The sequence below is a fragment of the Calonectris borealis genome, chromosome 1 (assembly GCF_964195595.1).
Source record: "Calonectris borealis chromosome 1, bCalBor7.hap1.2, whole genome shotgun sequence".
Taxonomy (NCBI): domain Eukaryota; kingdom Metazoa; phylum Chordata; class Aves; order Procellariiformes; family Procellariidae; genus Calonectris; species Calonectris borealis.
The window spans coordinates 5,233,667-5,246,452 of record NC_134312.1 but is presented as its reverse complement, the minus strand read 5'-3'; the positions used below and the strand labels follow the sequence as shown (position 1 = coordinate 5,246,452).

The window sequence follows — 12,786 nt, the reverse complement described above, 5'->3', positions numbered from 1 at the left end:
GCAGGAGAAAATGGATAAACAACTTACCAAAAGCTAGTTCTTTATTATTGCGACCAGAAATGACCAAAGACTGTGGGTTTTGTATGTCTGCACATTACACATGGAAAAAACCAAGAATCAGGTTTGCAACATCCAAGAATTTAAAATAAAATAAAAAAAACCCCAAACCCAAGAACTTTCTTGACTGGTAATTAGCAGGGACAGAATATAAACGAGGTGGCATTGAACAAAGAAAGTAACAGTGCAATTTTAATAAACCAATTTCATCCATATCTCCACTGATTTGCAATTTAACAGTTCTATCAGCAAAGCCTCATTTCCCTAACTAGACTGGTACTTTTAAAAACATGACTAATTCATTCTCCTTAATATCAATTTGGATTCATTTAACAAATAACTCTTAATATCTGCGCAACAGGTTAAAGGGCCGTATTCTCAAACATCAGATGTTTCTCACTGTACAGTTTAAAGAAGAAATATTCCCAAATTAACCAACGATGTCTAAATTCACTTTGGAAACAAAATGTGTAGGTTTTTTTTCCAGATTCATTCTTATATTTTATTCAGCTCTGAGACCCATTGCACTACAATATTTAATACTGCCTCATTATTTTTTTTCTCTGCAATTTCCCCCCTCATTTTCAACAGGGAATACAACTCGTATTCACTTTACTGGTCTTTCCAAGCACAGTAATACATCTTCTGCGTGACGCCATTCTGCATCTCCTCCGTCTAAACACGAGCCCGGTCGTTTTGGCAAACTCATTACCACTTGTTTAAAAAAAAAAAAAAAAAAGAAAAAAAGCTCAGTTCCAGCTACAGATTAACACACTGTAGCTACCATTAAAAGTGCAGAGCCCCCTGGCCTAAGCTCTCAATTCAGAAGGCATTTAAGCACACGTATAACGAAGTGTGGGAACAGGCTCCTTGAAGGCAATGGGATTACTCACTTCTTAAGAAGTTACCACATGTTTAAGTATCTGAATCGAGGCCTAATTATGGTGCTGGCCGACTCCTCGTGCGCGCACCACTGGGGCAGATCTCACCAATCCCTTAAAGCCATAAGGACAGGCGTATGTCGCACGGGCTTTTAGTAGCTGCTAGGTTTGTATTCTCAGGCAAACAAAAATAAAAATCCTCAAGCAAAAAAAAAAAAAAAGTACTTTATAAATATCAGGTATTTACATGTGTGAAAATCTTTTAATGGGAAGTGTTTTTACACACCAATGAAATGTACAAGCAATGAAAAGGTACATTGACAAAGACTAAAAAACAAAAACCAAAGTATAAAATATATTACAGGTCCACCGAAATAAATTCACACGGAAGAAAAAAATTGACACAATAGAAACTTTTTTTTTTAAAAAATAGAAGATATATCACAAAAGCTTGAATGTGTTTATTTTATGTTAGTACTAAAAATCAAGGAAAAAAGCTTCATATATTCTCATCACAAAAATATTTACCAGCCACTTTTTATTTCCACATTATGATTATCTGGCTCAGCAGGAGTAGAGGCTGAACTGCATCCAGACTACAGAAATAATTCCAGAAGGTCTCCTCAGTTTACAACTTACTGCAATTTACATTTTCTCCTCCTCTCGGCACCTTACTGCAAAGGTTCAAGAGGGTTTAATAACAAATGGAGAAAGAATAGGACAGATATCTGTATTTACAACATTCATCTTTGTTGCTGCCGAGCCACAGGAGCGGGAGCGGTACCATGAACTACCGAAGTCTTCATATCGCTCTGTGCAAATTCCCCTCGGTAGGTGAAAGACAGCATCAGAATGTACCAAAATCCAACCCCCGGGGCTCGGACGGTCTGCGAAACGCAACAGCCCCGGAGGGAGAGCATCTCCTCGCCCCTGATTCACTCCAAGTCACAACCCCAGCAGTCGGTGACGGAGGGTGCGACAGGAGCAGGCTGGATCCCCCCTGCAACGGAGCCAGGGCAGAAGTGCCGCGGCGACCGCGCGACTTCAGTCCGCTGCAAAGTCTTCAGTGTGCCCTGTGCTTCCTCTTCTTGTGTTTTTTATCCTTCTTTTTGTTGGCACACTTGGAGCAGAACCATTGTATCTCTTCTGGGGGTGCAGTCGTAATCCCAACGCAAGGCCTGTGAAGGACAGGAAAACATCATATCATCTCAGTGGAGGAATGTTACTTTTGTTTCTTACCCAAAGAAATGAAATTTTTCAGTGGGAGACAGGATCTGGCCTTCAAATTAATATAGCAATTATATTATCATTATCTTAAAGAATATAATGATCAAACAGAAACCTAAAAACCACTTGAAACAAAAAAAATATATCGAAAGGACACTCAGATAAAAAATGTTATTTTAACAGAAAATACAAGCGCACTTTCAGGTATAATAGGCTAGATGTAAAATCATTTCAAATGCTTCTTTACCACATCTGCAGAAAACCTTATGATTTTATGTAGCTGTTTAAGAAAACGCCTAAAAAGTGATTAATTCCCTCCAACCCTTTTATAAGAGCTGACATTTATATTACTGTTCATACAATGCTTCATAATTTGAAATGTCTATCTGTATACACGATGCTCATAATCCTGTAGTTCTCACAAAATGACCAGAATCAGCAATATTTCCCAGCAGTTTCAAAAACAACTGTTATCACCAATGCCCATTAATTAAAAAGTAACTCTCCTTCACAGCTTAAAATCTGCTTTTTCAAATTCCAGAGAAACAGAGATAAAAGTATCTTCCAGATTATTAAATTGGACACAGTAAAGCCATTCAAATATTCCCGGCGTCACGAATCGTAAAAAAAAAAAAGGTTTTTAATAATATAGCCCCAATCTGCCAGGGTACGGCAGAATAGGATGGATGAGAGCAACTTACCAGTGATACCAATCATCGCAGTCATCACAACCTATCATTGGACTGCCATCATCTGGCTTGTTACAGCCAGGACAGATCCAGATCTGGTTACCCCACTCGTCTCGGATCTGGTGCAAAGGAAAGGAAAGTTAGCTGGTTTTCAGGGCTAAGCAGGCAGCAAAATTGACATTAAAAGAAAAAAAAAAAAGTTTCTTGCTTATCTGACAAAGCTATTCAGCGGCCACCGTTGTTATTTATGAATTCTCTGATCATAAGTGCTCGGCGTTATGTTTCTATTTATTTTTCTATACTGTACTTGTTGAGCAAAGCATGCATTTTTCTGTATTGTCCTGTAAACCAGTAAAGCCAGTTATACCACCCGACCTAAGCACAGGCATTCACATATAGCAGCCAGGGCTTAAGGACACAATTCCTTCTCTGTCTATACTATCGCGACTTTTTAAATTCTACCCTGTTAATGGCAAGAACGAGCAATGGCAGCCTCCTGCGTCAGATAACAGTCTTATATGCATGTAAAATATACAGTGCCATGTGTATATATTGCCGTATTACTTATTAGCCAAAGTCTTCAACTTCAACTAACTGATAAGATCAGGATATAAAAAAAGTTGTTACTGAGTAACTTTCCATTCCCCTTATGACATTTATGTCACAGTACAATTTACTAAAGGGTAAACGAAACAAGAGAGGCAGATCATTTACAGTCTTAGGCAGCTGCTTACTGGATAAATCCATATTCAGAGCTTCACAAAATTTTTTTTAAGTTTATATTCTATATGTTAGACACATTATTTGTATTTTTAAATTTCAAGTGGTTTCTTTAACAGTTCTTTGGTAAAAACATACATGCAAAATGTCACTAAATCCACCCAAAGAAGTGCAATTAACCATACAAAATACAAAATGTCTGGGTTGTCACCCTGATTTCATCATTCTTTTATGAAGATTTGCACATTATCACTGAATCTCAAAAACATAAACTGTTTTGTTCTCAGGTGCATTAGTGCATTTACACATATCTAAGGCAGTAACTTTTTGCTATCTGTACAGCTTAGAAAAATGATAGTAAAAAGTAGTAGATGAAAAGCCCCAAATGCTCTTAGGGAAAAAAAAAAGCCACTACACGGTGGTCTGTACATCTTACACCACTTCCCGGAAAATCAATAGGAATGTACCAGAGCTGCAACCAACACATCACTCTTGACCGACTCCTCTTAAAGCCCTGATTTTTTTTTGTGATTTAAAACTAGAAAATACAAAGCCCAGGAATATTAAGCAGGGAACAATCCCCTTCCCAACAGCAAAATGGAGTAGGCAACGTCATAAAATGAACTCGATTTTAGAGCTAATTGATTGCAATAATCATTCCTATCTACTGTCCTGGCATCTAATCTCACATCTGCAAAGTCATTTTAAGTTGGTAGAGAAGCATCAGCTCTGCAGGTAAACCGCGCTCGGCGTGAAGAGGTCCACAGTCATTTCTGCGGCATAATCCTGCTGGGGAAGGAGGAGGTGCTGTGCCATGGTGCTGCAGAGAAGCGATGCTGTGGGCTGTTGGGCTGACAGCGACAGCCCTTTACAACCTGCTTGAGCAACCTGGCTGCACCCGCACCATCCTCCGCACGGGCACGGGCACTTGGCAGGCACCCCGTCCCCCGCGCCGCCTCTTCTAGGCACGGGCGGTGCCTGATGTTGCCCCATGAGAAGACAGACACCCTAACTTTTCCAAACTTAGTTTTTCAGGGGGTATGTTTGTCTGCAGAATACCTGTCTCAGGCTTTCAGGGGCTGGAGAGGGAGAGGGCACTATAAGCACTGAAACTTCTGCCTGTTTGTTAAACAAGAAATTGGACTGCCGAATGAGGATGTTAAAAATATTGTGTAACTTCTCATTCCTTAATGAGCCAAGGGTCGTGGAAGGAGGGACAGTTTGTGATTGCTGAATGCTATTTTAGTACAAACCGCTGAGAGTTAATGATCAGAGCACGCTTACTGAGATGCTATCCCACAGGGAGATCCCACATCGTATCTTTTTTTTTTTTTAAACTATAAGATCATCTTCCTGTCCTCCCCTGCAGAAGAGAGTTGCGCACCTCTGTCACGCTGACTCCAGTCTTATCTCTAGAAGAGCTTTCCCCTGCGACCTGGGGAAAGCCATTTCATCATTCTATGTCCTGCATTCCCTTCATACAAGGGGCTAATAGTTATTAATTATTCCCTTCTTCCCCAACCTCTCTCTCAGCTTTTTGACTTATACATGTCTCACATCAGGAGTCTCTCTGCCTGTGCACATAGTTGGATCCTGACACAGTAAAGCCCTGGTTTCAGCTATGATGTTGTAAAAGAAAGAAATAACCTGGAGCCTACGTGTCCTCTGAATTCCCCATAAGGTGCTAAGCGTGTTACCACTAGAAGTACCTAGGAAAAGTTCTAGGTCTTCCTTCTTTAAACTAACATAATCTCTAAATTATTTGCTTTTAATGCCTACTGAAGAAAATTGGATGTAGTACAGTGTTTTGAAAATGTTTCTCTCTCAGAGTGAATTTCCAAGCTTCTGGGCACTACTGTAACACATGAGTGACACTGCACTTACACCTGTGATACAGAAGGTGAGATGTGTATCCTGCACCCTAAAGACATGCACAGCCTATGTGCCACCATCTAGTGCTGTAACCAACTCGGGAGTGAAATGTAGCAGCTGTTTAAATAGAGACCAGTAACACGATACAGCAGTTTAAGTCCAGCAGGGAAGAGCACCTTTTCCATTAGAAACAGCAGGGTAGATTTACACTAGGAATCATTATAAAAACAGGAATTAAAAAAAAAGGAGAAAAATCATGCATATGTTGCAATTAAAGCACAGGAAACTCTGTAAGAAAAGGTAGTTCCAGGTGCTTTAAATGGTGAGATTTTTAAACTGCTACCCACTACGGATAAGCAAGGTGTCACCAACCAAGCTGGCACTTAGCCAGGACAGGGAGGATAACACCACTGCTACCGTTGTCAATGGTATCTGCTGCTCTCCAATGACCAGAAACGGTCAGGACTTGCATTTTACATTGCACCCAAAGCAGAAATTTTCAGTATCACAGCAATCCTAGTCCTGCCCAGAGGTATGTCCGTGTTCTTTTAGAGAACGCAGGTCTTACATCGTGTTGGATAGGAGACTTTTCTAAAGGAATGAAGTCTTAATGCTACCAGAGAGAGGCCAAGTTCAGAGCATACGTCAAACAGACTAATGAACTGTAGACTAATGAACTATGTACAGACTTTCTGAGATGCGCAAACATTTGCAATTTCTCTATGTTGAGGAAACCAGAAAAGAGATTAGCAGACTCTCCACATTTCAAATGAGGGCTAAGTGAAATTCTTGATGTTGTATGAGGGTTTTGTACTTCACCTGACTGACAGCAAAATCTATGGCGAATTTGACATCTGAGGTTTCAATTCAGCACTTATAAAAGCATCTATAAAAAATCTCCACCTCCAAAAAGAAATGCTCTAGCTCAGTTAGCAGAAAATACCAAGTGGGATATAACCGGACTTGTTAGAAGAAACTTAAACACTGAACTGGGAACACAGAAAAAATTCAGTCCAAGTAGTAGTGTTTTAATTAAGTTATTAACCCCTCAAAACACATGCATGGAAGCAAGGGCCGGATAAAGAGCAGCTTGATAGAGAGCAACATCACAAGCCCAGGTACCATCAGTTTGAGACGATGAGTCACCCAGGAGCTCAACAGTTCAAGAGATGAATGTCAGTGGCACTGGGACAAAGCACGGCAGCATGTGTTACCTACCACGTAAGTACTGACGGTCTCGGTCACCACGCTCCTCACTGGAGCTTTGGAGCCTCCTGCCGCCGAGACGGCTGGAGAGGGCGGTGGGATCAGGACGGGCGAGACGGTAGCCTGTGGAGGAGGAGGAGCTGGAGCTGGAGGAGGGGTGACATGAACGGGAGCTGGTACTGGTGACGGCACGGGTGGAGGTGTTTTGGGCCGGCTTACAGGAGTAGAAGGTTTGGCCTCTGGAGCTGGCACCACTTTGCTGATGACTCTGTAGGACCAAAAATGAGACTTGTTAGAGTTGATGGGAAAGAAAGCAACGATTGACCACTAACTAGATATAAAGAAAATATAGTGCAGCTAATTCACATCACCTTTGAGTGATCGAGGAGGCTGTTTCAACCCAACACAAGGGCTGTTGTCATTGCTACACCCATCCATTGGACACGATAAAGCACAGAGCCATTACAAAGTGAATGCCAGAACAGCCTGAGCCACTCTATAGCTCGCTGTCATATAAATATTCTCTGTGGCTTTGCTAAACCTTGTTTCGTTAAGTTTTATTACATTAGCTCAATTTGTGGGAAATATTAGAAAGGAAAGTTAATCAGCTGTGAACAGCACTGATTTTAATCTTCAAACTGAGAGACGATATCATCCTCTTAAGATCCTACATTAGGGGGTTCTCCAAATATTTGCTAGTTTGGTATTTCTTTCCCCAAATGTTTATGAAATCAGCAGTGGATCTAGTCAGGACAAATAAATGACGCACACTATATACTCAGCAGTTAAAATATTGCTACTTACTCGAGTAGCTGAAGTAGACAGGATGTAGCTCTAGTAAATACACAGTATAGAATAACCTTGCCCAGGAAGGGGGATACATAGAGGACCCAACATTTATTAATGAATGTTGATACACAGCGTTATCGATGTGCATGCAATTTAAGGGACAAGACAGAAAAAGCCCTTACTATAAGGTTCTAGATTAGAAACATAAAGAGAAGGAAAAGGATGTTTTAGAAAACAAAACAAAAAAACCTCAAAGAAAACACAGGATAGGTCTATTTGTTTTACCACATTTTGGTAAATCATTTAACTAACTTATTTATATTTGGAGTGCAATTCATTTGTGATGGGACTGTAGGAAGAAGGCGATTTAAGGAAAGGTTAGACATTCCAGAGAGGAGGATATCTTAAGAAAGCAAAACACGGAGACATCAGTAGGAAAAGCATGACGAAAATCAAACTGCAACAACTCCCGAGAACCAGGAAAGTCCAGCTCCACCGTCAACAGGAATTTTACATTCAACTTTAGAGTTTCTGGCAACTCTCTTATGATATTCAAAAGGCAGTATCACTACGATCGGAGACATTGTCTGCATTTCAAGTCAATAATCCAAGCCATCATTTGAGAAAGGCTTGGAATTACACAGTATTTAATGCTTGGCTGAGATAATAGTGTTTTTCTCCCAAGATATAGTGTTTTTCTCCCAAGATATGCCACTTGCACTACTAAATCAGAACTATGGCAAGTTATAGTAAAAACAGACTTAGTAAAAGGAAACAGAGCAATGGGCTTGGTATTCCTGCCTAACCTGCCAAGGGTTGCATCACACCTCCCTTCCGAGACCTACTGCGAGTGAGTAGGGGAAGAAAACCAAACCCAAGGAAGTTTAGAAACTCAGAGTGGAGCAGAATCTAAAAAGCGTTAGATGATTTTCCATCAGCGACGCTGAAGGCATTCACACCACTTGACGTCCTAGTGATTGCTTCAGCTACCTCATCTGGGAGCTCGGCTCTTTATATGTGTCAGTAAGGTGCTAGACTGTGAGTCAAAGCGCAGGACTCGTAACTTAAATTGGCTGTGACTTGCAGAAGGAAGGAACTCCTATTATCAGGCCATCCTGGGAGCAATCTATACATCAGATCCGGCCTCCTTCTCCTGTTAGTGGGTACATCTGAGAAGTCACCGTTAGCTCCCACCAAGAAAGTTTTCTCTTTGGCTCTTCAATGCCCATGATGCGTTTCTGGTTCAACAAAAGTCTTAGCGCGTGACTCCCTGGGGCTCTGCCAGACTGCTCATCCCGATTCAGATGCTTATTCTGCGCCTTCCTCCTTCCACTGCTCCCACAGAGAGCCCTGGCTCCCAACCCTGAACGCCCAAGACCTTGGTTGGTGGCAGTACTCCCATGGTTTCCAAAGTTACCCTCACAACTTGAGAGCCACCTCTCAATAAAAAAAAATCTTAGCAGTAATAAAAGCGAGGAGAGGGACAGACAGCAAAATATTTGGCACAGCGAAAGTCATTTGGACGGTTTTGAACATCATTACCCCTTCATTCTCCGCCTCCCTCTTCTATCCCCTCCAAGTAAACAAAGTCCTGCTATGAGTTCTTCAGGGAGTCAACCCTCCCTCAGTCTAGACTAGGAAATGTATTAGCTAATGGGATTTTAAACACAACTTTGCACGCAGTGTAAACAGTTTTAAAGAAGTATTAGCTAATATAATTTGAATAAGAGTGACCATGCCCAGCTAACATATGAAATTAAATTACATAGTTTCTTGGTCTAGATAAAGCCAGGTTCTCCTCCTGAACAGGGTCTTCGAAGCCAGTCTGCTAATAACTGCAGAAGCTACAAGGAACATCACATACGAAATCTTCCAAAACTACAAATATTCATTAGCGGGCGACACACACTCATTGATTGGCTGGTTTGCTTGAAGTGTGCAATTAGGCCATGTTCAGTATATAGGGCAGCTTGTTTATCTTGATTTTAGAGCTCAGTTATCAAAACAGGAGATCGGCATTTCAGAGCACGCTTGGGCCTACCACTCCCTTGGGCTAATGAAGTTCAGAGACTTTAGACTCCAGAGTGGAGAAATGAATGGCTTTGTGCTACACCATTAGAGGCGATGGAGTAATCTCAGCGAGGGTGGTTTAGCCTGTCCTCCGTCCTGAAGAAGGGGCTGCATACATGGCAATATGGAGGTGGGGAGAAATCAAAGGGAAATAGCAGTCCCACGACTAATAATTAATGTTACTTCAGACTTGGAGAGAAACTTGATATCAAAACACTATGTAAATGATGCCAAGATTTATGAGCTCTATTTTATAGACAGGAAAAGCGAGGCACAGAGCACACTGCAAGTAGGCGGTACTCACTACAGCAAAGCTTCGATGCTCCTGCTACCTACGTCCCTGCTAGGATTTAAACTCTACATTTGGACATCACCATACATACATCATTATCTTCTTTCCCAAATGTGTTTTTCATATGCTTCCAAAATCAGCACTTGTATATTAAAAGTCTGCAAGTACAATACTAAATAAGACAAAATTTCACCTCCTTCCCCACCCCAACCCAAAAACTCTAGAACTGAGGCTGGATTAATATTTTTGGAGCAATCAAATGCAAATGAAAATCAACTACCATCAACACACTCAAAGGCCCAAAACAAGAATTACACTTCTCTGCAGGCTGCTTGCCTGACAATATATCACAAACACGTTCTACACTGAAAGATAAAAAGTCAATTAAAGCTGTTTCTGCATCAAAATAGTTCCTCCAGAATGAAGGGGAATAGATGTGGTAATAAGAGCCTCCATAAATCATAATTAAAGGTTACCACTCCCTTTAAGAAAAAAACAGAATTAATGTAAACATTGTGTAGCTGGTTGTGTCCAACCTAAATTCACTTTGGATTTCTTTTTAAATGCTAGCAGGAACTGTATTTCTTACAGAACCTCAGCACATTTATAACAATGCATGTATCGATACACCTCTTCATGATGGTAGAGAGAATGAAAACCCATTTTCATCATTACTCCGGGGCAATCAGCCTGTTCACAGCTACAGATCCAAACCCAAACACGATGAAAATGAACTGTCGGCTTGCAGGCAAAGTGCAAATTCTACCAAGATTTTAAGTGTTGCGACAGGTCAGTTGGTTTGTAATCAGCTCTAACTGGCATGAGCTGTAACACGCTACATCTGGAGCAAAATGAGGCTCCGAGGTGTGAAATGGTTTCCTATCTTTGGAAGTAATTTATTTGATTTCATTCTGATCCTTACGGCTGAAAGCCCCATTGACTGCTTCATATAAACACAGGGAAAAGACATGTGCACCGAAAGGAAATGGCTTTTCAAAAATAGGATATGAGCCACAGGGCTGAATGATTGCTATGGGTGACGAGCTCCAAAAAAATGCTGTATCAGTACTTCGAGAAGTCTAGTAAAAAATCACAGCAATCTTTGTTTCTCAGAGGCAGAGCTCCAAAGAAGCTGCTTCTCTGCCCAAAGGAAAAACAACATTTGAAAAGTCCTAATTCTTTTCTGAACCCATGACCCATATTTAAGCAAGGAGCAGGAGCTAAAGGGGTCTTTGTACATAGGAAAATGACACCATCAACTGCACTGATGTAATTAAAACTAGTACAACTCACTTGGGTTATTAAGAGTGATATTATTATCTATTAGTATTGATATTCCCTTATTGATGTAAGTTCCTCGACGCTAGAAAGTTAAGTGGTGTAACTATTTTATTACTGAAAAATCTCACACCTGGAACTGAGATTGTTGCACCAGAAAAAGAATGAAATACTCTAAGACCTATGGGTAAGAGTGTCAAAAACACCCACGGGAATTAGGAAGATTTCCATATGGTTTAGATTCTTCACAGATTAGAGGTGATTTTGAAAATTTTATTCCAACCCTGGAGGAGAATCGGTGTAATTTAAGCTCTGTAATGTAGGCTAATTCCCATATTACTCTTAGAAAGTGAAATTTAGTTTTTATCTCTTATGCTCTGCTGAATATTTTATTCTGTGCAAACAAGTCATATTGGCAAATACAAGCTCCACAAATACACACTATGACCAACTCGTGTGTTTGCAGAGTGCCAAAATGTATCAAACCTCCAGTGGAGCCCCTAGCAATTTTGCAAGTGAAAAGACTTCAGTACTTAAACTTGAAAATAAAAAAATATAAATATTTTCATGTGATAAATTGCCTGCAACGTGATATTCTTCTCCATCAAGGAAAATGAACTTTGAACACTTATTCCATGATATCATCCATTTTTGCGGATACTGCCTGGTCTCAAACAAATGGCACAACTTCCACGTAAGCGTGTTGACCTTCAGTGGTGCACATGGAGCTCAACAGCCCATTCTCCATTTCATCGGTAGGGCAAAACCCCGCAAACGTCCCTTCCTGGGCAAATGAGTCTAGTGATTTCGCAGGCGTCATGTCACCTAATCCCATTCACAAGTTTATTGAGCTTCATCTTAAAACCTGTTAATCTTTTTGTCCCCACCATCACCCTGTTGCAGGATCTCACTGCTTTGGTGGCACAGCAACCTCTTCTAATTTCTAGCCTACATTCATAGCCGAATAATTCCCATTTGTTTTTGTGCCAACATTGTTCTTTAGCTTAAATAGCTTTCTGCCTCCAAAATGTTTACTTGCTTGATGTATTTGTGGCCAGCAATCATATCCCCTCTTCACATGCTAGATTAAACACACAAAGTTGCTCTCCTATCATAACACAGACTCCCCTGTGCTCCCCCAACAGTGCTCCGAGCCCTCTTCTGCACCTGCTCTTCCCAACTCATCCTTCCTGAATACAAGCTGCCTCCAAGAACTGAATATAGCATTTCAGATGACGTATCAACAGGTTCTCATATGATGGCCCGGACACTTCCACTCTCTCTGCTAAAATTACCTCTTGCAATGCATCCTACGGTCCCACTTGTATCATGTTGGCAACTCTGTCATTCTGTGATCAACTATTGATCCCTCACCCACTTAATGCACCTACCGTAGTGATACATCTACTGATCAGCCCTTTACTTCTATTGGTACACTTCAAATGCGAAGCCTTAACTACAATTTTTCATTTACTGAATTAAATACCACTTCTTCCCTTCTATTCAAGGGGATCCAGTTCTTTCCAGACAATCATCAGATCCTCGTGTGTACTGACATGGTCCTTCAACCTTACTGCCAACAAAACCCATCAGTGTTCTACCTCCTTCTGTGACAGAATTTTAAATGAAATTATTAAATCAAACCAGTCCTGAAATACATCCTTGAGCATGTTCACTAGTAACCTCCTCTCTGGTTAGATAAGCT

General features: G+C 40.8%; 1 protein-coding gene across 2 annotated transcripts in view; it reads right to left on the bottom strand.

Annotated features, from left to right (window-relative positions):
• Nucleotides 1-781: 781 nt before the first annotated feature.
• TAF3 (TATA-box binding protein associated factor 3) overlaps nucleotides 782-12,786 on the bottom strand; it is a 117,455-nt gene continuing 105,450 nt past the window's right edge. For both annotated transcript variants that reach the window (XM_075143214.1, XM_075143221.1), the window contains exons 5-7: nucleotides 6,665-6,920; nucleotides 2,867-2,973; nucleotides 782-2,116 (exon numbers count right to left, since the gene is read on the bottom strand). In XM_075143214.1, the coding sequence (XP_074999315.1) occupies nucleotides 2,002-2,116; nucleotides 2,867-2,973; nucleotides 6,665-6,920 (478 nt within the window). In that variant the 3' untranslated portion in view covers nucleotides 782-2,001. The remainder of the gene's footprint in view (nucleotides 2,117-2,866; nucleotides 2,974-6,664; nucleotides 6,921-12,786) is intronic.